The sequence below is a fragment of the Sceloporus undulatus genome, chromosome 1 (genome assembly GCF_019175285.1).
Source record: "Sceloporus undulatus isolate JIND9_A2432 ecotype Alabama chromosome 1, SceUnd_v1.1, whole genome shotgun sequence".
NCBI classification, from domain to species: domain Eukaryota; kingdom Metazoa; phylum Chordata; class Lepidosauria; order Squamata; family Phrynosomatidae; genus Sceloporus; species Sceloporus undulatus.
Genome location: NC_056522.1, coordinates 292207260 through 292232612, shown reverse-complemented (window position 1 = coordinate 292232612; position 25353 = coordinate 292207260). Strand labels below are relative to the sequence as shown.

Here is a 25353-nt window from a genome sequence, read left to right as displayed (position 1 = left end):
CCCAACGCCATCGGGCCTGAAGAGGAAGAGCCCTCCCCTCCCTCCTTTCAACTGTCATCTTCTGGCCTGGGAGGGAGTGAAAGGACAGGCCCAACGCCATCGGGCCTGAAGAGGAAGAGCCCTCCCCTCCCTCCTTTCAACTGTCATCTTCTGGCCTGGGAGGGAGTGAAAGGACAGGCCCAATGTCATTGGGCTCGGCCTCAATTAAAAAAAAGAGCCCTCCCTCCAGTCCATCTGCCTTGGTCCAGGCCTCAGAGGGAGAGAAGAATGCTGGACCTGATCCCCTCCCCCCACCATACCCTTCTCCTTTTGTGTCATGTCTTTTTAGATTGTAAGCCTGATGGCAGGGAACCGTCTATTTCCCCTCTGTTGTAAGCCGCCCAGATTCCCAGTGATTGGGCGGCATATAAATAAATCCTATTATTATTATTATTATTATTATTATTATTATTATTATTACCCAGCATCTAGTGCTGAAGCAGGGCCAGGGCAAGCCGGCAGGGGGAGGAGGCGGAGGAGAGGGACACGAGCGCCACTGCGCTGCTGTAAGTCACACTCTCTCAGCTGGAGGAAGAAGGAGGAGGAGGTGGCAGAAGAGGGTGCAGGAGTGCTCTCGCCAAGCTCCCCACGGCTGGATTGGGGAAGACAAGAGGAGAGGGAGAGCACTGCAGCCTTTGCAAGGTTTGTTCAGCAGCCCCAAGACAGCCATCCTTCCCTCCCTGGGACATGGGGGGAGGGCTTGTGGAAATGACAGTTTGGAGCATGCACATAACAGCTATTTCCCAAGCTGGCAATGGGGATTTGTCCTGACTCACTTGATACCCAAATTCACATTGGAACCTAAGTAATGTGCTTTTAACCCCTTGTAGTGCTCTGTGTGTGATGCGCATTAGCAAATGGGCTTGCTTTTCTGGGAAGCCAGCACTTTAACCACTTTCAGGATGGAAGCACATAGGTCCTCGTGTGAAAAAGTCCAAAGACATTGTTATTCAAGCTGCCTTTTAATATATATTCATGTCAGGGAGGCTTTTATTTTGGGATGTGTGCCTTAGGCCTATTACAGACTGCCAAAATAAAGCTGCTTCAGGTCTCTTTGGAGGTATGCTATTTAAATGATGCATGCATCCTAAGAATCCAGAAACTGCACCAAAAGCTGCACTCCGGTGCTTATGAATGGAGTGTGGCTTTGGCGCAACCTCCGGACTCTTAGGACCCAGGCATCATTTAAATAGCATACCTCCAAAGAGACCTGAAGCAGCTTTATTTTGGCAGTCTGTAATAGGCCTAAGGCACACATCCCAAAATAAAAGGCCTTAGTTAGGTTTTTAAGTTATGTTTTATGTAATTTTCTACTATTTTTAGTTAGATAAATTTTAATTGTTTTTTAAATTTTATTGTAAAATTTTTAACCAATTTTATTTGTGAGCTGCCTTGAGTTCCTTTTCTGGGAGAAAGGCAGCATATAAAACAAACAAACACAAAAATGGTCACGTAAATTGTGGCCCTGGGGCTTTGTGCAGTCTGCGCCCAAGCTATTCTTTTGGCAGTTGAACATGCCATACTCCACTAGCAATCCTTTTCTTGTCCCAAAATGGAGAATTGACTCACCTGGAAATCCACTTCTGGTTGTGAAATATATATACTCTGTGTGTGTGTGTGTGCGCGCGCGCATGTGTGTGTGTAGAAAAGAAACCATGAACCACCCCACTTGCAACCTGGTTGCACTTTTTCCTCTTGCACTTTTTAAACAATAAAAATACCTGTTTTTCAAATCTGAAAGCAAACCTTTGGTCCACTTCTGGTTTTGATTGGGGGTTGCATTTGTATCTGGTAGTGAAAAATAAATTCTGGCAGTTCCTGTGGCCCCTGGAGGATTCCGCAAGCAGAAAATTATCTCCTGGACCTGTCAGAGTTGCCCACTTGTAACAAAGATTTGCCTGGCAGAGTATGCTTTTCCTTACATAACAACACCCTTTCCTGTGATTTATGTTATGAAAGCAAATGGTAGAATGTACCCTTGCATGGTAAAAATGATTGTTTAATTGAGACGTGTAAATCTAGTTTTCAGTATTTCATGCAAATAGGATAAGCAATGCTCAACTTGTGAAAGGCCATTCAAAAACACATTCACTTTTCATTTTCAAAAAGGCTAAATTCCATGTGAATTAGTGTGCCTATTTAAAGTACATCTTTCATTATGAGCATATATTTGGGAAGTTTATAATTCAGTAGTAAGTCTGAGTATTTCCACTGTACAGGTGCTTTTTAAAAGGCATAAGCCATCAGTAATGCTCAAATCGCAACAGCCTTATCTCGGAGTTCCTCATAAATGTACTTATAAATGCAATATATTGAATCACATTTTTTAGGGAGGATAATCTTGAAATCTTTAGTTTTATGGACTTGTAACTTTAGATTTATCTGAAAATGCCCTGCACAGAAGAAAATTCCTGTTAGGGAGTTTTGGCAAAAACTTCAATGTCTTGTTATTTAGTGTGACATTAATGTTTATCATAATCGAAATTAGATCTCTAAAATGGACTGTAGTTCTATGGAAAGGATAGTAAATCTGTAACAAGCCTTACAAACCATTTTCTCCTCCCAGTGCTTGCTACCTATTATCATTGGCTTAGCTGACTTCTTTTCATTGCTTTGTGCTACTATGAAATGCTGTTGTTTAACCATTCTTGCACAAAGTTGAAAACAAGAGCTGTAGCATTTAGAGAGTGTTCAAATTGCAACTCCTTGTGGGCAATAACAATAAAATGTGGGGAAAGACCTTGTAATCAGTGACTCCTGAACTAATTAGTTAACAAGGCATGTAATTTGATTACCTCACATGATTTAAGAGCAGATGATGTGCTTTTAGTGGTACTGTGTCTCCTCGAGCATTTCAGTTAGCAAAGGAGTAAACATCTAATTTAAAAGATCAACAGATTGCTTTCCTTTGAGATCATCTTAATTTCACTGTTCAGTGTGCAAAGCCACTACCAAGGCCATAGCACTACATGAAGTCGCATTGTAACACATGTGAGAATCCCATACCAAATGCTATTTTAAAAAGGATTTTAATAAATAAAAATGCTTATTTAATACCATAAAAAACTCACACAATTCTATGGATGTAATATTAATTGTTCACATTAATAATTTTAAAGTGGAGGCCAAAATCCTTTCAGTGAGTATGTTGCTGCAATAAGAGGGGTGTAACAATTTACAATACTGAGTAAAGAAATATCCAGTACCTTTGTATGTAATAAATTTAGTAAACCCTCATTCACTTTTGGAGCATCTGGGCCAGACGAAACTTTAGTGGAATTTGCTTGGAGCTAACTCACCATGGAGGCAACTGGACTTAAATAGAATTGAATTACTTCTATTTTTGGAGCTGGAGGCTGCATCTAATATCAGAGGCTGCAGCGATAGATAATGGGTAAAATCTCCAGCAGAGCAGTGTTATGCTCTGTCTTGTAGACCAGGCAGAGGCAACAGGCCAGGCGTTATGTATTTATATCAGACCTGACCAATCCAATGGCTTTGTCCCAGTGACTCTGGTATCTTAGTAGAAAGAAAAGAAAAGAAAAACACAATAGCAAGTACATTTCTATACTGCTTATCAGTAAATTAACTGTCCCTAAGCCCTGGATAGATTGTTAAGCCAGTTACCAGTCTAAACCAAGAGGTTCCATATTCACATTCCAGATGGTTCCTTGTCACCACTCTTTTTTGGTACAAAGGGTAAGGATATGGCCTCAGTGGAGCAAAAACACACATATATGATTTGGAGCAGATGGCCAATGTGCTATAATCAGTACAACAGAATTAAGTGGCACACATTGACTGAATCAGCAAGCAGCACACATAGGTACTTGCTGAGAGAAAAATAAAACTTTTTTTTCTAAATTAAAAAGTCTAGACACATTCAAATGACAAAAATAGACCAAGTACTTTCAGATGCATACTGAAGCTGAAAATGTTCATCAAAGTGTCATGCTGTGCTTAAACTCCTTGCCACAGGTTTGTCATTTGTTGTTATTGCAGTAAGATTAGTTTGCAGCTTACTTTTCTGATTTGCACAAGAGAGTAAGCTCAAACAAGCAATTCCATGTGACAAACAATATAAAGACAAATATATATATTGTATGTGTGTTGTCTACCCTTAGCTATAAGAAATCTATTCTGTGATTTTAGGGGCTTGTCAGTTAGGCTATATAAATCCAGATGCTTGATCACAGTCATTAAACTTGATGTATTTTCTAATGGTCCTAAAACAAGGCCTGTAATAAAATTTTGGAACCAATCTGTGAGCTATTTCAGGGGCTTCCCAAGCGGGGTTTTTTTTTTTTTGTTCATGCACATTTTTGTCCAAACTTGATTTACACTTATGTTGACATACCAAATATTTTTGTGCAAGCTTAGAACTGATTGGCAACTTTAGCTATTTTCAGAAAATTTCTGCTTTTAGTCCATTTTACAGGGAACGTGGTATGAAAAGAAATTTAATGATTTTAGATGCTACCAGTCAAAATACTGTTTCATTCGAGTATCAAGTTAATCGTGAATGTCAACTCAGCAAGTGCTGGATCAAGTTCCCAAAATAGTGGGGAAATTCATCTCCAGATATTTACTATTGAATATCAAACCTTAACATTATGTAAAAGTTAAATGTAACTTTGACTCTGAGAACAGTGACTATTCAGTTGAAAATATTGAATAAAGTTTGTATGGTTTTGCTTTGCTGTTTTTATTTATGAAGAGCATGGCTCTACTACTTTCTAAAGATATCTTTCTAATTCTTGGCAAAGCAGATTACTGTTAACAGACCAACTAGATGAACTTTAATTTGCACCAATCATAATTTGCCTGAAAGCAAAACTGGATGCCAGGCCAGATAGCTAAAAATGGCTATGGGTTGATTAAAATGAGGAACCAATGTAATGTAGTGGTTTGAGCACTGGACTATGACTCTAGATATCAGGGTTTGTTTTCCCACTTGGACATAAAAACACATTGGGTGACCTAGGGTGGAGTCAGACATCCTCAGCCCCAGAACACTCTGTGACAGGGTCTCCTTAGGTTGGAAATTGCCATAAGTTGGAAATTACTTGAAGGCGTACAAGAAGATGAAGAAGAAGAGAAGGAGTGTTCTGTATCATAAACAACTCTTGTAATCTCTTAGGCTGCATCTGCACTACAGAAATAATCCAGTTTGACACCACTGTAATTGCCATGGCTCAATGCTATGGAATTTTGGGAATTGTAATTCGTTCTGACACTGAGCCCTGGCAATTAAAGTGGTGTCCAATGAGTTTATTTCTCCAGTGTGGATGTAGCCTTAGTCCCAGATTTGTCTCTCCTCCAGTATTTTGAGTGTGTGTGTGTATGCATGCCTGCATGCACACCTGCGCATGGACGTGTGCCTTCAAGTTGCTTGTCAGTTGATGGTGAGCCTATGGTTTTCTTAGGCAAGGAATATTCAGAGGTAGTTTTGCCAGTTCCTTGTTCTAAATTATAGCCTACAGCAACTGTTATTCATTGGTGGCTCCCATCCAAGTACTAACTAGGGCTGATCCTGCTTAGTTTCCAATATTAGATGAAATCTGGTTCTTATGTATAGAATGCTTATTCTGAGTTGCATGATGAGTAAAATGGTCCTATTTTCAATGAGAGGTTAGTTTTTCAAAAGATTACCAGTGGTAAATTACCCTAGTTTGACAACTGGGATAAAATGTTTGAGGAAATTTTGTATGGTTTTGCAAGGTAAACATGTAAATTGCAGTATGCTTCTTGCTTGCTACTATTGCAGCTCTGTCTTTGTTGCAGAGCAATGAGATCTTACCTTGGAAACATTAGCTGTTCACCCTGGTAATTGCTCTATCCTCTAATTTAATGAAAACCCATTAAACCGAAACAATAATTAAAATGAGACATCATCTCAGTAGGAGGTTTGCATATTAAAATCACAGAGCATTTCAGCACTGACAGATCTTATAGTTGAAATTCAGTGTTTGAAGTTACATATAACAAGTGATTTATTACAAATAATCATAAATTGTAAAGCAGTGCTGTTCAACATGATGCCCCACATTTGTTATTGGATGAATCTTTGCAGAGATAGCAATGCCAAACCCATAAAGCATTTGAAGGATATGTGGAGAGAGAAGACTGCCAGCATAGAGCTACTTCAGCAATACCTCATCAACATTAGTACAAAGTATTTCAGAGGCTGCACAGTGTAGTGGTTTGAGCATTAGACTACAACTTTGGAGACCAGTGTTCAGTTCCCTGCTTGGCCATGGAAACCCACTGAGTGACCTTGGGCGAGTCACACACTCTAAGCCCCAGAAACAACTTGAAGGTACACAACAACAACAACAACAACAACAACAACACAGTATTTTCATTGCAGTTCTCATTTAAAATGTACACATGTATATTTGCAGATGATGATCTTTTGGAAATTCAGGGACTGATAAGAACCATGCTCCTGTGTATTCCAAAACAATTAGCACTAGTTATGACCATAATTCCTGACAATGCCAGATTAGGAGCACATGCTTTTGTTAACTTCTTTCAGGTTGCTATCAAAAGAGAGTTACATAAGGCTGACTGTGGTAAGTGTGAAACATCACCTATGTGCAAAACACATTGCAGAAATAATCCAGTTTGAGACCACTTTAACTGCCCTGGCTCAGTGCTAGGAGTTCTGGGATAGGTAGTTTTATGAGACATTTAGTCTTCTCTGTCAGAGAGCTCTAGTGCCACAATAAGCTACAATTCCCAGGATTTTCTAGTGCTGAGCCAGGGCAGTTAAAGCGGTATCAAAAAGGATTATTTCTGCAGTATGTTTTGGACCCCAGCCAGAACAACTCTTTTGTTATGGCCACTAGTCTGGTCATTTCTGGGGACAATTTAAAGAGAAGATTATCATAGGACCAAACTATTGATTACAACCCTATACAGCTTGGGTCTAAGGCAGTTGATAGACTGTATAGTCCCATATAAACCTGCTTGTACTTTGTGGTCTTCTGGGGAAGGCCCTTCTTTCTGACTCATTATTTCCTGTGGCATGTTTGTAGAGGACACAACAGAATTGTTTCTCAGACTTTCAGCCTGTGTAGTTCCCATCAAGTGAATTCTAAGATGCTCCCTCCCTGTTATCCTTCTTATTCTTATTCACGAAATGCTAGGAAAGTTAAACTGGGTTGCTATGGGGAAATGCTGTGGAGGGTAGCTGTTCTTTCTTCTGTTGGTCCTTTCAGAATTGTGTCTTTAAATTTTTATGTTTTAATTGTATTTGATGTTATAATTTCTGGCTCCGTTGGGTACCATTCTTTTGGAGAAAGGCAGGGTATAAATCCAGTAATTAAATTAGTGATAATAATGTATGTACACTTCAAATGAGACCTGTATCACAACTGTTTTGTAATTAGGAAAATATCAGTGCAAATGTGGGGAGCCCTTATTCCCCAAGAGTCTTGACTCTTGACAAAGTCTCCTCCCCTTCCATAGGGGAGGAGATTTGTAGTTCAGTCAAGATCCATTAGAATCATGCACAGTTTTATCATAGCCTTCAGTGGGGATTGCACTACATCTTTTTCCCCATCCCCAACTCTTGAGCTGTCTCTGAAGAAACTTAAATACAAAGAAGACCTGGGCATATTGCCAGAAAATTTAGGCAGAAAACAGTGAGGTGACAAACTCCACGTGCTCTGAGATGGTCAACTGTTTATTCAGTATTTTTTTATCCCAAATGTCCAGTGTATTTCAGCCTTAATGAGAAAAGGTCTTCTTCAGGGGTTGGAAACAAAGCAGTTAGTACTTGGATAGGAGACCACCAATGAAGGCTATACTGTATTTCAAAGGAAGGAACTGGGAAAACCACCTCTGACTATTCCTCACTTTTAAAAAGCCTTATGAAATTCATGGGGTCATCATACTTGAAGCTTTCACACACCCTCTTATTTACATATCATTGAATCCATGAATGGTTTGAGATCATGGTATTTGATAAACAGTCTGCAGCCATAAGTACCTTGCCTGGTCATTAAAATCAGTGGCAGAGACCCTGCTCTTGCACCCACCATTAAGGTTGATATATTGGTGGGCACTGGGCCTTTTTTATGGAACCCCCTCCCTACAAATTCTGTGTGGTTTCTTCTTATGAAGTGGATACTAAAGGCTTTTTGGCCTCAAACTTTTCAGTGACCTTTGATAGTTTTTAGTTCATTAAGGGCTTCCAGATTCCCTACCTGCTTGGTGGTGGTGCTAAGGAAAGTTTGGGGCCTGCAGCCACCTCTTTCTTCGTCAGATTGGGGCCACGGCAACCCCATGCCATAGCCCCAATTTGGCCTTTCTGCAGCATAAAAAGGAGCTGCAAAAAGCGGCTACTTTCTGTGCTGTGGAAAGGATGCCGTAGCTGCTGGTGCTGTGGTTTTTTGATGCTCCTTTGACACTGCATCATCTGGACACAGTGCCAGAGGAGCACCATGATGCTGCCTGCTGTGTGGTGTGCGGCGTCACACCAGCATGAGGGCGGAGATGGGGCATGTGTCGTATGGGTGTCATGCCCCCACTCTGCCCCAGGCCGGTATTTCTGGCCAGTCTGTACACTTCCATTGTTGGCTTGCTGCTGTACATAGTTCTATGGGTGACAAAATAGTGACTGAATTATAGTTAGGGGTGTCATGTATTCCATAGAAGATCTAAAATCTGAATTAAATCTAATTTGAAGATATTTTGATTGATTGATGCCTGTCATTGTGCAAAATGCCTGTCATTATAACTGTATGTGAGTGGAAAAGAAAGATGAATTAGATAGGAGTTCCTAAGGAATCTATGTCTGTAGTAGGCAGGATGCAGGAAGATCTTGCCCTTGCCACAAGAAGTGCAGGTCTTCATTATGTACCACAGTAGTTATTCTTTCTGTACACTCTCATTCTGAGTTTAATTTCTTGATGGGAAGTTGGTGCTCTGGTTTCAGTGGGGCTGCTAAAGCCTGACCACTTCAGGCTTTAGTCGTGATCTCTAAAAGTGCAATGCAAAGTGCTGAAACTATTTGGAGGCTGGAGTTCAGCACTTTGGATAGCTCTGCTAAAGCCTGGACTAAGTTCCAAAACACACTGTAGAAATAATCCAGTTTGAGACCACTTTAACTGCCCTGGCTCAATGCTAGGGAATTCTAGGAACTGGAGTTTTGTGAGACATTTAGCCTTCTCTGTGAGAGAGGTCTGGTGCCACAATAAACTTCCCTAGCACTGAGCCTGGGTGCTTAAAGTGGTCTCCAACTGGATTATTTCTGTGGTATGTTTTGGACCTAAAATGGGTCTTTTGGAGATCAGACTAAACACAGAGCCACTCACCTCTCCTGGGTGGTAGGAAAGTATAGAAGTGTATCAATACTATTTATAAACAAAAAGTCAGAAACCAGGGCTGAGCCAACCATACAGTGAATAATTACCACATCTGTGTACCTGTGTATATAGGTTGTAATACAGACAGAAACATACTGTGAGTGAGTAATATAGGAAAGGGAGAAGGGGATTGTGGAGCAGGCAACATAAAAGTTCAAGTATTCTCACCCCCACCCCCACCCCCCACCCCACAATGGCTGAATGGTACAGTAAGCTTTCTATATGTTAGACATGGGCAAATGAGAGCCATCACCCTCTGCTTCTCCAGATGGGCCAAAGCATCATTTTTGGCACAACTAGAAATGGCATAACATTGCTTCTGATTTCATTTTCCAGCTGAAAAGGTTTTGTGGTATTTATGATCTCTTTTGGGGTAGTGGGAGGCAGGGGGATTCAGGCCACCATTTGTTTGTGGTAATTTGTCCACGTTGACATTTTTGGCTGAAAAATCCTCAAAAAAACAAATAAAACTTACATACTGTAATAGTGATCTGGACATGAGGGTGTCTTCTGGGAGAATCACAAGCATGGACTCAATAACATCCCAGTTTTGGGGTGCACTTCTTTTGCAGGGTTGCTGTCCCTTCTTTTTCCTACTTCCACATGCATTCATTAATGTTGAATAAATCTAAAGTTAATTGTTCTCAAAGATTTTCTTAAGACATTTGCCTCCAGCCATTTTGCCTGTTGAACATTACATGCAGCTGGAAGAATCTATCTCTGTTTATCAGTGCATGCTTTACCATCTACCTAAAAGTGTGTGTGCTAGAGTGTGTGTTAGAGAAAACTGCTTTTTTCTCATGGATTAGCTGTAAGTGTAAAGGGCTCTGCTGGAATTCAACCAAACACTAGCAAAGTACCTCCATTAAAAGAAAAATAATTTTCTATATTTTTGGAAACTCACGTGGAGGTAGCATTGTGTAAAGTTTCAGGGCAGCTATAATTGATCTATCATGCTGATGCAGACAGAAAATGGTAGCAAGATTATATTTTCAACTACAATTTGCCCCATGAATGTTTTTGCTGAGGTAACTATAAACCTCTGTTAAATTGTACTATTCAGAATAACCCCTTTTGATGTGGAGAATGAGACTCCACTACTTGTTCAAATGAATACACTAAGCTACTTAGTACTCACATGATTCTGATTTCAGGAGCATAGTGATTTCACTAAAATAATCTCTGCTGTTTCAGATTAAAGGGTAGAAAACGGCCACCTTAGTGGAGCTTCTTCTGAATCATTTTTATTTCTTTGTGTATTGTGCTGAGCTGGCATTATCATGCAGGTGAGAAAGTAATATTTTACTGAAGATGACTGGATAAAGTAATACTCCATATTACCTATGAAAGTGGGATTTTATTGCAAGGAGTCAACTGTTTTCAACAGATAACAGAGACACTGTTTCTTGCAGCATGCTACTGTCTTTATTTTTTATTTTATTTTATTCTTAACACTTCTGAGGCTTATGGCACTTATAAAGTATGAAGTATTATTCAAGTGCTACTTCAGGCACACCAAGTGCTTTTAGTTTAGAATGACTAGCAACTTAACCAGAAATCCCAAGATTCTGTACATGTGCACATTTCCTTGTCATGTATTGGCCATGAACTGCTTTAACAAGTTAGACACATTTACTTAGGTATATCTTCAAGCAAGCACCTTTCTCTTATAGCCTTTCCTGTCATTCTTGCAAACATGGAGCATTCAGAGACAGTGGCATCATAGAAGGGATGTGGCGGGTTCAGACCAAAATGGGTGACACCCCAGAGGACAGGTGACACTCAGTTGGGCCCTCCTCCCTTTTCTGTGCAGGAGGGATGAACATGTGCCATTCCCAGATGACACCTTTGCACTGGCTGACACCCCAGCTAGTGACGCTGCTGCTCAAAGGGCTGCTTACTCTGTCAATGGTAGCTGTATGATAGCTGTTGCTGCTGCCTGTGGTTGTTTCTCATGCCACTTTGGCAATTTTGACACCACATTGGAGGGTCCAAAACTGTAGTTAATTCTTATGTCTGCATTGTTTGCTTTTGGACCATAAGAAATAAGTATGTAAATAAGCAATTCAGAGGGGGACTGATGTATGAAAGCCCCTTCATTTTAATGCCTTAGAGACATAGCTATTCTGATGAGATAAACAAGTCCCCATGTCATTAGATGCCTGAATTGCTTCTGCTCCACCAATATTAGGTGGTCAAAATTAGATGCATGAATTAAATATCCATGAATTGAATATGCACCACGAACAATGGGACATGGATTAGCATAAGATCTACATATGCTAATTTATATTGATAATTGTTATGAATTAAACAAGAATAAAACCATTGAGATACAATGCAACACATCCCTTGCCAGGGATAACTAGCCTTTCTTTCTGCTTAGTCTGCTGTCTAAGCGCCAACAATTAATGATCAGCTTCAAGCCTCTATCCTTTCTTCTGGTAGTTCATTATATTTCAACTGGGCCTTTGCAATTGGCAACCCCAAAGAGAGAGGACTGTGTCTGGTAAAGTAAGACAGATGGCCACCCTAATTGTGGTTTTAGCTTGCTTGAATCATTCAAGCTATTTGGTCAGCAGAACCTGTGGAGTTTGCAGTGATACTGTGCAGTCTGGTGGTAATAAGGAGGTTGAGTAGATAGTCCTGACATTTTAGGGGAGAAAGGGAGACTAGATATCCTGCTAAACATTATACAGCATTGTATTTGTGCCTACTCATTGATTTTTTAAAAAAAGTTGGAACAGTTCTGAGTGTGTAAACAGCAACAACTGTAAATTGTCTTAGGGACCAAAGATTATTAGCTGTAGAGGGGGCCAAGCTTGCATTTTCAAAATGATTAACTAAACGGAAAGATTGCACAACCCTGTCAAACTTTTAAAAGGTTTTAATTTTCATTAATTGGAAAACAAAAGGCATGTGTTTAACGGTCTCTTGAAATAATTAGACTTTTAAAAAATCAACCTTGTTTGGATTGTATCTTAAATTAAAGTGCATTCAATAATATTGAGGGAATATTCCTGCAGTCCAGGAGCTCTTTTGCGTAGCTTATTTGTCTCTGTGTGTGTTTGTGTATTTTAAAAGTAGCTTTGATTTTCATTTTGCTCAGAATGAAAGTGATATAGTCCTTGTGCTCTAATAAGTTAGAATTCTAATCCATTATATTGTAATATTATATTACTGTGCTTTATGTATAGAATTTAAAAATGTATATTGTTTATACTCAACTACAAGTTGACCCCGTGTATAAGTCGTTGGCAGCTTTTGGGGCTAAAATCAGGGAATTTGACCAGTGGATAAATTGAGGGCAAAACCTAGGGGCATAAGGGGATTAATAAAAGAGACTCACTGGAGGAAGGTTGACCAGGCAGAGCCCTCCCCTGAAAGCTCTCCAACTACTGGGATCCAGGATCTGGTTTAAAGCAGCCCATCTTCTTTTTTTCTCTTTGGCGGTCCCCCCACCTTGGATGCCTCTTGGGATACATCCAAGGTGGGGAGAAGGCTCAGGGAGCCAGAGCTAAACCTCCTCTCTCCCCTCCAACATAGATACCTCTTGGGATACATCCAAGGTGGGGAGGAGGCTCAGTGAGCCAGAGTTAACCCTCCACTCTGCCCTTCACCTGGCTCCACTCTGGCTCCCTGGGCTTCCTCCCCACCATGGATGTATCCTGAGAGGCATCTAAGGTGGAGGGAAGAGTGGAGGGTTAGCTCTTGCTTCCTGAGCCTCCTCCCCACCTTGGATGTACCTCGAGTGGCATCCAAGGTGGGGGGAGGGGGCCGCCAAGGAGAAAAAGAAGAAGGGGTTGCTTTAAACCAGATCCCAGTAATTGCCTCCAGTCTTAGTTTTTATGGAACCCCAGAGGCCAAATGGCCATCCCTGGGCTCTCAAATGGAAGCCCCGCCTGGGAGAAGGAGAAGCCTTGGCGACAGGAAAGGGCTCTCAGTAACATTTGGAGCAATTGGGGCCAGGCTTGCATGTGGAGCCTGGAAGGAGGGCTTTCAGGGGAGGACTCTGCCTGGTCAACCTTCCACCAGTGACTCCTATTTGCTTAATATTTTATCATATTGCCCCATGTATAAGTCTGTCTAGGATTTTGGAATCCATTTTAGGGTGCATATTTCTTGACTTATCGTTGAATATATAAGGTAGCCTAAAATGGCACAAACATGCATTGCCAAAATGTTGCTTTACGGCAGAAACTAAAGAAAAGCTTTTCTGCACAAGTTCTGTTCAGTATTAATGGGATCATTGAAAAAGCACAGGAAATCATTCAGTTCTGAGGAGAATGCTCTGATAGGTCCAGAGCCCAGTCATCATACAGATTTGTAAAAGGGACCTTATTAACACCACAATCCCTTCATATGTATGTGTATATGCTTTCAAGCTACCTATTGATTTAGGGCAACCCTGTGAGTTTCATAAGGTTTCTTGGGCAAAGAATACTCAGGTTGTTTCACCAGTTCCTTCCTCTGAAATATAGCCAACAGCACCTGGTATTTTATGGTGTCCAAGGACTAATTAGGGCTGACCCTGCTTATCTTCCAAGATCAGATGGGATCTAGTGCCTTCAGAGTATGTAAACATGAAAAAAAATTGCTTTAATTCGGAAATTACTTATCCATATTCTACAAGTTTGAAAAATACTTGGCTTTTCTACACCCAGTCTGAGATTTCAAAACGTTTGCTAAGTGTTCTACAACTTTTTAGTTCTTAAATGAAAGGTTTATTTTATCAAGGGATGTGGTGGCTCAAGTGGCTAAGACACTGACTCTGTTGTTTGCAAGATCAGCAGGTTGGCAGTTCAAGGCCTGGGTGCTGTATGATGGAGTAAGCTTCCATCAATAGTCCCAGCTTCTGCCAATCTAGCAGTTCGAAAGCATTCAAATGCAAGTAGATAAATAGGTACCACTTTGGTGGGAAGGTAAACAGCGTTCTGTGCAATCATGCTGGCCACATGATCACAGAGTAGACTCTGACAACGCTGGCTATTCGCCTTAGTACCTGAGATGAACACCGCCCCCTATGGTTGGAAACCACTTGACACAATTGTCAATGGGGAACACCTTTACCTTTATCTTATCAGTTTTTAAAAAGTTATTCCAATGATATGATATTACTGCCAACACTAGACCAATTAGGTCTGAAGCATTTTTTTCCTAGCAAAATCTTTTTTTTTTTGTCTCTACCCACACCAATTTCCCTTGGAAGTTCTCATTCAGTAAACAAGATGGCTAGATGGCTTAACCATTCTTGCTTCACTGTAAAAAAGCCTACAGTTTTTGATGTGTGATAACTTTCTGAATTTTTAAAAGCTTTCACAGTCAAATCCAAATTTTTATAGAGAGCTGCCTTTTCCTAGTTGTTGCCTTATCTGACTACATATGATCTCCTTGACTCATTTCCATCAAGGTTTTGTATAAGTCACTCGAATGAAGCAGTCTGGACTCATATAGTAAATGATATTCTAGTGACTAAGAGTTAATATCAAACATCTGTGCTAACTGTTGAATCTTTTTGCAACCTTTGGATCATCAGATTTGCTGTAACTGGGAACAATGGGGAACACCTTTTCCTGGTTTACATCTTTTTTTGTTTGATCGTTCCTGCTCTTTTTCATTTTGGGCATCTAATGCCACAAGGACCAGTTTTGGATCCTCTTCTTTCTTCCTCTTGGATTTTTTTATTTCATATTTTGGTTTTCAATATCATATTTATGTGGATGTCACACAGATTTTTCAGTGTTTTAAATCAGTCAATGCCCATGATGGGTTGCTTGTCAAGAATTTCTTTGAGGATGACCACCCACTGTCTTAAGTTGAATATGGAAAAAACAGAGATCTTGGTGCTTCAGCCTGCCCATCCAGTAGCTCCTCTTTCATTCACTCCATTGTGTTTTTAGGGCTGTTTTGGATGTCAGGAACTTTTAATTCCTGTTGGATGATCATTTGTCCTTGAGCTCCCTTACTGGGGTGACCCACAGGCATGCAATTCATCTGTAGGATTTTGACCATTGAGACGGACCATTTGATTGTCATACTTGAATTATTTTAATAGCCTACTGCTGGGTTTGCCTTCTCACTATCTACTTCAACTGGCCTAGATTCAAAACAGTACCATCTAAGTTTGTTTTAAATCACCCCAAATATTCACATGTTTCTTCCCCCTGTAGATCTCTTCACTGATTCAGACTGGGCTCCTTTTCAAACTTTTGGTTTTTGTATTAAGAGCTTTGGATTTGTCCCCTAGTACCTGGCAGTTCAGTTAGCATGGTATGATGTATCTAGGAATTTAAGGCAAAAAATATTGTCTCTTACAACAACATGCACAGCCTTGTCAAGGCTGAGAGCCTTTAAAAATTTGACACCACATTTGTGGAATAGTCTTCCTTTGGACCACTGGCTGGAGAAGGATCTCACACTTTTTCATAAGGGGTTGAAGACCTTCCTCTTTGATTCACTGGATTAAGCTGCTTGCTAAGATATGCCTGAAGTTGCTTTGGTGGCTCATGGGATGTTGTGTTTTATTTATATTTATAGTGTTCTGTTTTATTGTCTGACTGCACATGTTTGATGTTTCACTCTTTGGTGAAAAGGGTTTTTATAAATAAACATTACTAACTGACAACCTGCAAACAAACAAAATAAGTAGGACTGTGTCCCATATCACTGAAATTTAGTTACAGTCGTTTCTTATATAACATATTTAATAATACCCCCCAAAGTAGACATGAAGTTTTTTTTTAAATGAATAAATAAAAATATTCAATTTTTCATAAGGAAAAGTCTCAGAAAGGTCTGTCAGCTAGTTGTGGAACAGACATAAAGAAGCTTCTTTCAGTTCCACACATCCTAGTATTGTATATTTTAGGATGCAACAGAATGCAAATAAATATTATTTGTTGCTTTGAATCTGTGCTCCAGTGCACATATGACACTGAGTAGCATTTTGTCAAAACTCTGACCGTAAGTGAATTGGACTTAGGGGCAAAACAGACTGACCCAAATGGCTTACCACCCCTGAGAGAGCCTTATTGGGTCTGTGGCAACTGCACATTGCAGTCCCAATCTGGCTTTTTGCCAGCCCAAAAAGAGGTGACAAAATGCCACTCCTTTTTGAGCTGGCAAAAAAGCTGGCACGGCTTTTTGGTGCTCCTGTGGTGTGCGTTGTGTAAACGACACACCGCCAGAGTGCCCTGAAGCTGGCTGCCATACAGGCAGCTAGGCAGTGTGAAGCCAGCTTCCAGCTCGTTTGGGGGCATGCGTTGTGCATATGCCACGTTCCCAAGCTGGCTGGAAGCTGGCTTTTCATGGCGGCTATACCGGCTCTTACTCTGGAGCTTGTACATTCTTTTTTTTAATTAATATTTTTAAGTTTTACAATACAAAATGTTACAGTTTCTTCATATCCAAATATGCTTTAACACTTTATTTTATACTAAAAACACCTCAGTGCACCCCTTCCCCGGAGCCATTCTCATCCATATAATCCAACCAAAATTTTAATTCATCTCATGAAGGTAATTTTCCATCTTCTTTTCTTAATACTTTTTCAATAATTTTTTTCCATATTTCATCAAAATCATTTCTTTTCCATAATCCTTTTTTCACTTTCAGTTTACATGTTAATTTATCATTAATTGCTATTTGCCAGACTTCTTTATACCAGTCCTCCAGTTCCACATTGATTTTCATTTTCCAACTTCTCACTATGATTAATCTCGCTGCTGTAAGTAAATTTGTTACAAGACTTCTTTCTTCTTTTTTCCATTTTACATCATTATATAGTGATAGCAATACTATACTTGGTTTTCTATCTATTATATCCATAATATTTTAAATTTCTAATACTACTAAATTCTACCAGAAAAGACAGAAGCATTTCCTCTCATTGTCTTATGATGCATTACACAAGTACATTCTTTCTATTCTGGACAAGGGCTTTAAGGTGAAGCAAGCCAACATGATCCAGTAGCTCAGTATGTTGCTTAAAATTGCTTGGCAACTGCTTCCAATGGGCTTCAGCAAATACTCTGAACAACAGATACAAGGAAATATAGTTATATAAACATCTATCATTAGTTATCCTCATAGCGATGGAGACTGAAGACTGGGCTGAACACCTGAGACCTGATAAAGGGTTCCTTTTCTCCTGTCTGTATGGGGACCCTGTTTGGATTGTGTCCCTAAGAGTTATAATGGCTTGGAAGTAGCTGCAGCTGAAGTACCTAGAAGGTGATAGCTTTGAGAGCATGTAATTGGAAAACACTGCATAGAAGATCCTAAATTATGCAAGAATGCAGATTGCTTTTGCTTGGTGTGTCTGTGCACCAAGTGGTTGCCTATATAAATGGTGTTTTATTGCCCTTGTTCATTGGTTTGGGAATTTTTGAAGTGTCTATTGCGAATCTTTTATTAGTTTTCCTTTTCAGAGTCTTTCGACAGATTGCTAGCAGGATTTGACATTGACTTATAGTTGAATCCTCAAGTCAGGTTAAGGAGATTCACCCTCCGCATTGTACACCAATCTTTCATTTTGCTAGTTGTTGTTGCACTCCACTCCTGCAATGGAATTACTTAGGCATGTTGTTATGTGCATTCAAGTTGTTTCCTACCTGTGGCAACCCTAAGGGAACCCTATTACAGGGTTGGCTTTTTTTCTTTTTTTGGCCAGATTTGTTTAGAGTGGGTTTGCCTTTGCCTTCCACTGGAGGTGAGAGAGTGTGACTTGCCCAAGGTCAGCCAGTGGGTTTCTTTGGCTACAAGGGAATTCAAAGCCTGGTCTCCAGAGTAATAATCCAGTGCTCAAACCTCTACACCATACTGGATCTTAGGTACCACTTAGGTATAGTTCCAAAATGTTCCAGCAAACCTTGAATGGAAAATTTTCATAAACCTATGCTTTTTAAAATGGGCTTGCTGCGGACAATATTTTACAAAGCAAGGGTTGTTTCTTAACAAATGATTTGAGCATGAATGAGACCAATGTATTGATGAAATGAGTGTGAAAGCTTCATAAGGCTTTGGCTCATAGTTTCTTGGACAATAAACACAAATGTGTTTCTCATCTGTCACCCAAGACCACACTTCTGTCAAAGCTGTGCTTCAGTTGAGGATGCAACTAACTTTTGAAGGAAGCAAACAAAATAGTTTTTTAAAGTTCAGTTTTTGAAGGGCTCAGTTGTCTGAAGCAATAACTGATTTTATAATAACATCATTGTTTTCCCAATCCACAAATTTTGGGGAGGTGACATTGGTTGGTTTAGCAATGGTTGTTAGGATTGCCAGTGCTAGCTGGCAATATTTTAATATATTTAAAGCAAAATGAGATGAAAATTCTACATGTTACATTACCTCTCTAAATTCACTGATCCAATTTCACCTCTTTATTGTTTAAATGCAGATGTAGAAACAGGACCTTTAGAGACTAGAGAGCACAACCCCCTTTATAGATTTTGTTTAGTTTATATCTCTTTTTTTGGAATATCCTGAAAAGGAGAATCCTCTTCAAGGCTCTTTATTGTTCCCCTCCCCAGTTTTTGAATAGACTTGAGAAATACTCTTCCACTCCCTCCCTGGAATCACCTATGTTTTGTTCCCATAAACCAGCCTTTCTCAAATAGTGGGGCGGGTCCCCCGGGGGGGGCGCGAGGCTCCGTAAAGGGGGGCGTGAGGCTCTGTTATGCAGAGGTGTACTTATAACAATTTTATAGACAAATGATACTATTTACAGTCGCGCGGGGGGCGCAAAATGTTTTCTTCTTCCTAGGGGGGGCATGACAGAAAATAATTGAGAAGCACTGCCATAAACTGAGAAGGGAGGCAGCTCAGGAAGGAGAATCATCATTGCCACCTGTTCTCTGATAGCTGGTGCATGAGTATGTCAACTAACAGAACAATGGTGCTGGTGAAGCTACATCTTCTGAAACTCACTTGCCTCCCCCTCCCTCTTTTGATATCATGTGAGGTACACAGTGATGTGGGAAACTCTTGACAGTATTCCTGTAGAGGATCCTTGCTGCCACAGGTTCTCTTTCTCCTCCTCCTCAAGATGTCTTTGAAAATATGTGGTGAGAACACGTGATAGAGCCTTCCCAGTGGCTGCTCCCAAGTTGCGGAACTCCCTTCTCCAGGAGAACTCATTGGCTTCCTCACTAACTTGTGTTTTTAAAATAGAATTTTAAAAATAATATTTAATTGTGTTTTAACTTGTGTACTATGAGGTTTCTTTTTTATTGTATTGTGCTTTAAAATGTTGTATGCTACCTTGGATGCCACAGAGGGAGAAAGGTGGGGTATAAATTAAGTAAATAAAATAATAAATAGATTTCTAAAATGTCTGGTAGTGGGGAGAAAATTGATTAAGTTTTTCAGTCTTCTTTATGAAAATGAATAATTTAACATAGCACATATCTACTTTTTCAGCATACAGTTGTTTTTGTTTTGTAAAAAAAGAAAGAAGAAAATCCTTTAAAATAATTTATATAATTATGAACCACTAGGTCCTGGGGAGTTTCCAAAGACAACCCACACATGAAGGCCATTTCTGTCAACCTCTCAAGTTCATCCTTTCCTCTGTGTCTGCAGCTATGGGGCCAACATGACACTTTCATACTAAAATATTCAAAATGTAATGTATTTTGTTTACCTTAAAATAGTACTATTTAAATGTTTTATCCCCCACTTGATGGAGTATGTGAATAATTTTTTATGCAGTGTGCATATTTTCATTCACAGCTTCATGTATATTTATATTTTAATATTTTAGTTATTTGAGTGTTGGACTAAAACTCTGGAGACCAGGGTTCAATTCTCAGCTTGGTCATGAAACCCACTGTGTGACTTTGGGCAAGTCATATGCTCTCAGCCTTACAGAAAGGCTATGGAAAACCTCCTCTAAAGAAATCTTGCCAATAAAACCCCATGATAAGTTTGCCTTAGGGTTGCCATAAGTTGGAAATGACTTGAAGGCACCCAACAACCACTCTTGATCAACTCTCACATGCTCCTGGGCATCATGCCCCACCATTTGAGAATCATTTGAACTTTATCGCATGGGGCTTAAACCGTTCCCCAGCGCGTTCTAATGGGGGCGCGCGGGGGCGTGCACGGGACGCGATGGGCACAGGATGGGGCCCAGAACGCGACTTTACCGCATGGGGGCCACCGCCGCACGTTCTCATCGTGTTCCAATTCGGTTCCAGAGGGTGCCATTTCTGGGGATGCTTAAAAGATCAACCCTTTCCCTTTAGTATGAAAAAAGCAACTTGAAAAACACACAACAGCCATTTTAAAAAGTATAATTTGAAATAAAAAGCATATTTTAGAAAACATAAATTAAAGAATTTTATTTATTTATTTATATTTTTTATGATTTATTTTTTATAGAAACTTCAAGAATAATACAATGTTATAATACAAAAGTCTTATTACCCACATTTGCTACAGAAGAAAAAAAATTGATATCTCTTGAAGTTAATTTATTATAATCTCTTCAGTCCTGTTTCATTTTCACTTTATATGAGTATTCTGAATTACATGTCTTATAACTTACAATCATGACCTTCTAGAACTTGTCAGCTTTTTTTTTCTGGATCCAGTGTTTATTCACACATTATATTCTTTCAGAGATGTCAAACCTAAGTTTACTTCTTGGTCTTGATCTTTTGGGCTGTAACGGTCCATTTATTTTTACAATAAGCTAGCAGAGAGTCCCAGTCCTCTTCTATATTCTCCAAGGATTTCCCATTGGTTGCTTGTGTTAATTTATGCATGTCAATGACTTCTAAAAATTTTTAGAAGCCATGTGTGTACATCTGGAATTACCTTTTCTTTCCATTTCTGCACAAGAACTATTCTTGCCATGGACATCATATATAGTAACTGTCTCCATTTCTTACCTATATTTACGTTAGCAGCTTTGTTCACCATGTTTAATAAATATATTTTTGGAAGCATTTGAAATTTAGTTCCCAGGGTTGTACTTGTTGCTTTGTGTATGCCTTTCCAGTAATTTCTTACATGGAGTCATTCCCACCATCAATGAAACCATGATCCTGTAGCTTTTCCTCATTTCCAACAATTTTTTTTTTGTCCAGTTTGTATATTGTGTTCATTTTTACAGGAGTTAAGTACCAGCTTGTTTCCATCTTAATGAAATTTTCTTTTATATTTATATTTTTATTTATTTATTTTTGAAAAAGTAATGAAATTATCACAGATGAATGTGGAAATAGGTCAGAAGCCATTTTCAAAATGGCAGAAAACATTTCCTCCAATTTTTTAAAAACTTCTAATGCAAACAAATGAGTATGAAGCCAGGGTGTGGTTTAGGGAAAGCATACAATTGCAACACCTTTCTTTTTTGTTCTTGTTTTTTCTGCAATAGTTACCACCTCCACCACACCATAGCTGTAACAATACTATCTGTGGTATAATATGGATTAACTCTCACTGTTGTGAATTTCAGTATACCAATCTCTCTGTGCCTTACAAAGAAGTGGCATCCTGCCTATCAAGTTCTATGATTCCCTTCTCCATGCTCCCATTCTCATGGCTTTGGCAACATGTTTTAAAAAATCAACATCCTGTACTACTGATTTTTGGATCTTAGTAGTACAATCAATTTAATCTTTCTCTGAGATATGAGACTTTTCAGAAGCCTAGCTAAATTAAAGGTAGGTGGCACCTAACAAGAATCAAATGCCAGTCCCACCTGAGCTCCTTGAGGCAATTATAAAACCTGGCATTACACTTGATAGATCCTGGACTGCTCCAGGACTTGCAAGTACAGCTTCCAGTGTAGAATTTGTATTTCTTGGCTAGAGTAAACCATTTTAAGCAGAAGGAGGTGTAAAATTAGATTAGGTCTTGTTTCATAGTGCTTTTACTTATGACCAAAATACATGTGAAGTTAAATGTGTCCTTGAACACAGTGTACATTTTATAAAAATCAAAGAATAGCTAGCAGTAATAATTATGAGGATTAAACCAAGTGGTTAGGGGAATTAACTCCTTCTTCTTTTGCTGTGATCCTGATAAAAATAATTCCTTTGAAGAGTTGCCTTGAGAGGAATATTGCCAAATCTCCCATTTAATATCAGTCTAATTAGGCCAGGGATGACAATTATGTGGCCCTCTAGATGCTGCTGAACCATAATCCCCAATATTTATTACTATTGGATTTTAGACTCCTGGGAGATGCAGTTAAGCAGCATTTGGAAGGCTATACAACTCCTGCCCTCATCTGGCCCTTACTCTACCTTTTAAACCATAGTGTCTTACAACATTTGTATTAAACTTAGAGGCATGTCATATATCTAGGTAAAGTCTAGGCTATCTAGGATAAAATCTCTCATTATATGCTGCACATTCAACTATAGATCTAAGCTGAAAATGGAGCACTGTCATAAACATAAAGCAAGTTCTTCCATTTACAAGCTAAAAAAAGATTGAAGCTATTGCTGCAAAGATGTGGTGGTGGGGATGTCACTTGGAATCTCTGGATCATGCTTGAAGATATGAGGGTCTTAGCCTAATCGTTTTGTCTTCTGCAAAATGGGTCTTGTAGCAGCAAATGTGTGGTCCAGCACTCTGTTTGAAACAGTGGACATCCAAATGTTTCTAGAAGCTTATAAGCAAAGAATAAAAGCAATAGGATTCTGCTTGCCCACAGTGAATAATATTAATTTGCTTGCATTGCCTTCTGTCAATGTTTGATATCACCTTCATCATATAGAAAGAACATTTAAATCACTATTCTAGACTCTCATTTACAAATCAATAAGTGTTCTCCTGAAAAGTATTCCCCCTGTTTAATTCCTTGATAATATAATGCACGGGGATGTGCAGACTGATTGCAACATGTGACTCTGCTACTCATGGTTACCTGCTATGTGTGCAAATTATTGCCAGCTTTTGATTGTACACATTGTGTAATCTCTGGGTGGTTTACAAAGGAATTACTGATATGTATGGTAGGTTTTGTTTTGAAGAACTGAGGTTCCTGCAGTAAGTATAGAGAACAAAGCACTTGCTCTATTCTTTTGTTTTCTGATCCACAGGTCTGGGGAGAGAGAGAGAGAGACCTGTGAAACTGTAGCACATTCACTTTTTCGTACATCAGTGATTGTGGACCGTGCTAAGGAAAGGGCTGTGCTCAGCTTGGAATCTAGTCTTGGCTGAAATATAAGTATTTATATGATGGGATTTCCCTACCTTAACTCCAGCCTCCAGCCTCTGATTCTACTGTCATTCTTCAATTTATTCCTGAGCTCCCCAATAATCTGTGCAGCTTTTAAGGATACATAGGGCAGAATGGAAATAAAGGGATTGCACACAGAAGGAAAGGAATCCGATCTTGATTCTATTTACCAAATCTGTTCCATCAAGGAAGGAATTAATTAGATGCTAGCCTTGAAATTCTGTTCTTAAAAACCTTCACAAAAAGAGAATGCACAGTAGTTGTTTTTTTTAAAACTAGTAATGGAATACAGGGAGAGAACCTGACACAAATCCCCAAACTATGTGACAGACCTGGTGTTTTGAAAAGTAGCAGAACAGAAATGTAGGTTGAAAGGTGGGTGATTCATTCTCTTTAATGTAGTTGTCATCTGTTGATTTCATTTTTTTTCTTATCCTCCGTGGCAACGGCAGTCTAAGCTAACAAGACCTACAGGAAACATGACTCGGTGGAGATGGTGCCTCTTCCTTCTTCACCAGGGAGTGGTATGCATCTCTAAACAACAGGTTGTGATCTAATAAATATTTCATGGAAGCCGTGAGTTGTTTGTTGAACCGAGACGTCCCAGAAATGATGCTTGTTCCCATCACACACTGTGTGGCAGTACATTAAAATAAATAGATCTGAGAGGCAAAGGTATATAGAAAGAGGATGTGGCATTAATGTATCTCTGCCTGCACATAAAATAAAGGCTAAGGACATATTCTCCAGGCATATTAAGGAAGAATAATAATGGAGACAGTGGTAAAACTGAAATGTGAGCTTACCAAGTGATTCAGGAGCAGTCAGACCTTCTGAATTTGGGAGCCTATTATCTTCTTTCAGCTCACCTCATGAATCAGCAATGTAATCTGCTCACAGCTTGAATGCCTCAGCATCCCCTGTCAGAAATGCTGTCAGAAAATCAGTGAATGCCTGATTGTGAACTTGTCAGTGTGACAAATAGGGCACACAGATAAAAGTGATGTTTTTTGTGTTCACGTTGCATGAGAGAAGCAGTAGCACGTGGTGGGCAGTGAATAAAATATTTGCAAAAGACAAAAGTGAGAAATATTTTCTTAAAACGTTTTTACAGTGTGCTTCTTCCCCTCTTCTTCTTCCTCCCTATTACTTTTTTTTTAGCTGTAGACAGAGAAATCCATGCTGCGCCCCACACAAGTGAGAAGCTAATCCAGCTATTTAGGAATAAAAGTGAGTTTACATTTCTGGCCACACTACAGCAGCGGGCATCAACTTCTGGTGTCATTCTCTCAATCCGAGAGTTGGAGCACAGGTAAGAGAAAACTGGTTCCTTGTGTAAATCATTACTGGTGCAAATTACATAATCATACACTGCATGCATAATGCTTTGTATCATAGGATTGAATTAAAGTTGTGCACTTAGGCTCTGAAGAAACAGATGCCTGAATACCATTGGTTAGTCCAATCTTGAATAGACCTATCAAATGAATTGCTGCATAGTGAGTCAACACATAGGTTATTCCCATTGGTTCAGTGAGTCTGTGCTAGCTGAAAACAGGATTCTGTCTCTGTTTCAATAGATTTTAGGGTTTTTGTTTTGTTTTTCTTTTATGTTGAGCAAAGAGGCAGGGATGCTATGCTTCAGAACTGACTCCACATAAGCTCTGGTGCAACTCAGAAAAGACAGTGGCTGAACACATTTTTAAAACAGGTAGCATATATGACAGGAATAGTCTCGGG

At 39.4% G+C, this 25353-nt stretch overlaps 1 protein-coding gene across 1 annotated transcript in view; it reads left to right on the top strand.

Annotated features, from left to right (window-relative positions):
* Nucleotides 1-25353, top strand: part of NELL1 (neural EGFL like 1) — a 657613-nt gene that overhangs the window by 55523 nt on the left and 576737 nt on the right. The window contains 1 exon segment of the mRNA XM_042459591.1: nt 24775-24925. Within this exon segment, the coding sequence (XP_042315525.1) occupies nt 24775-24925 (151 nt within the window).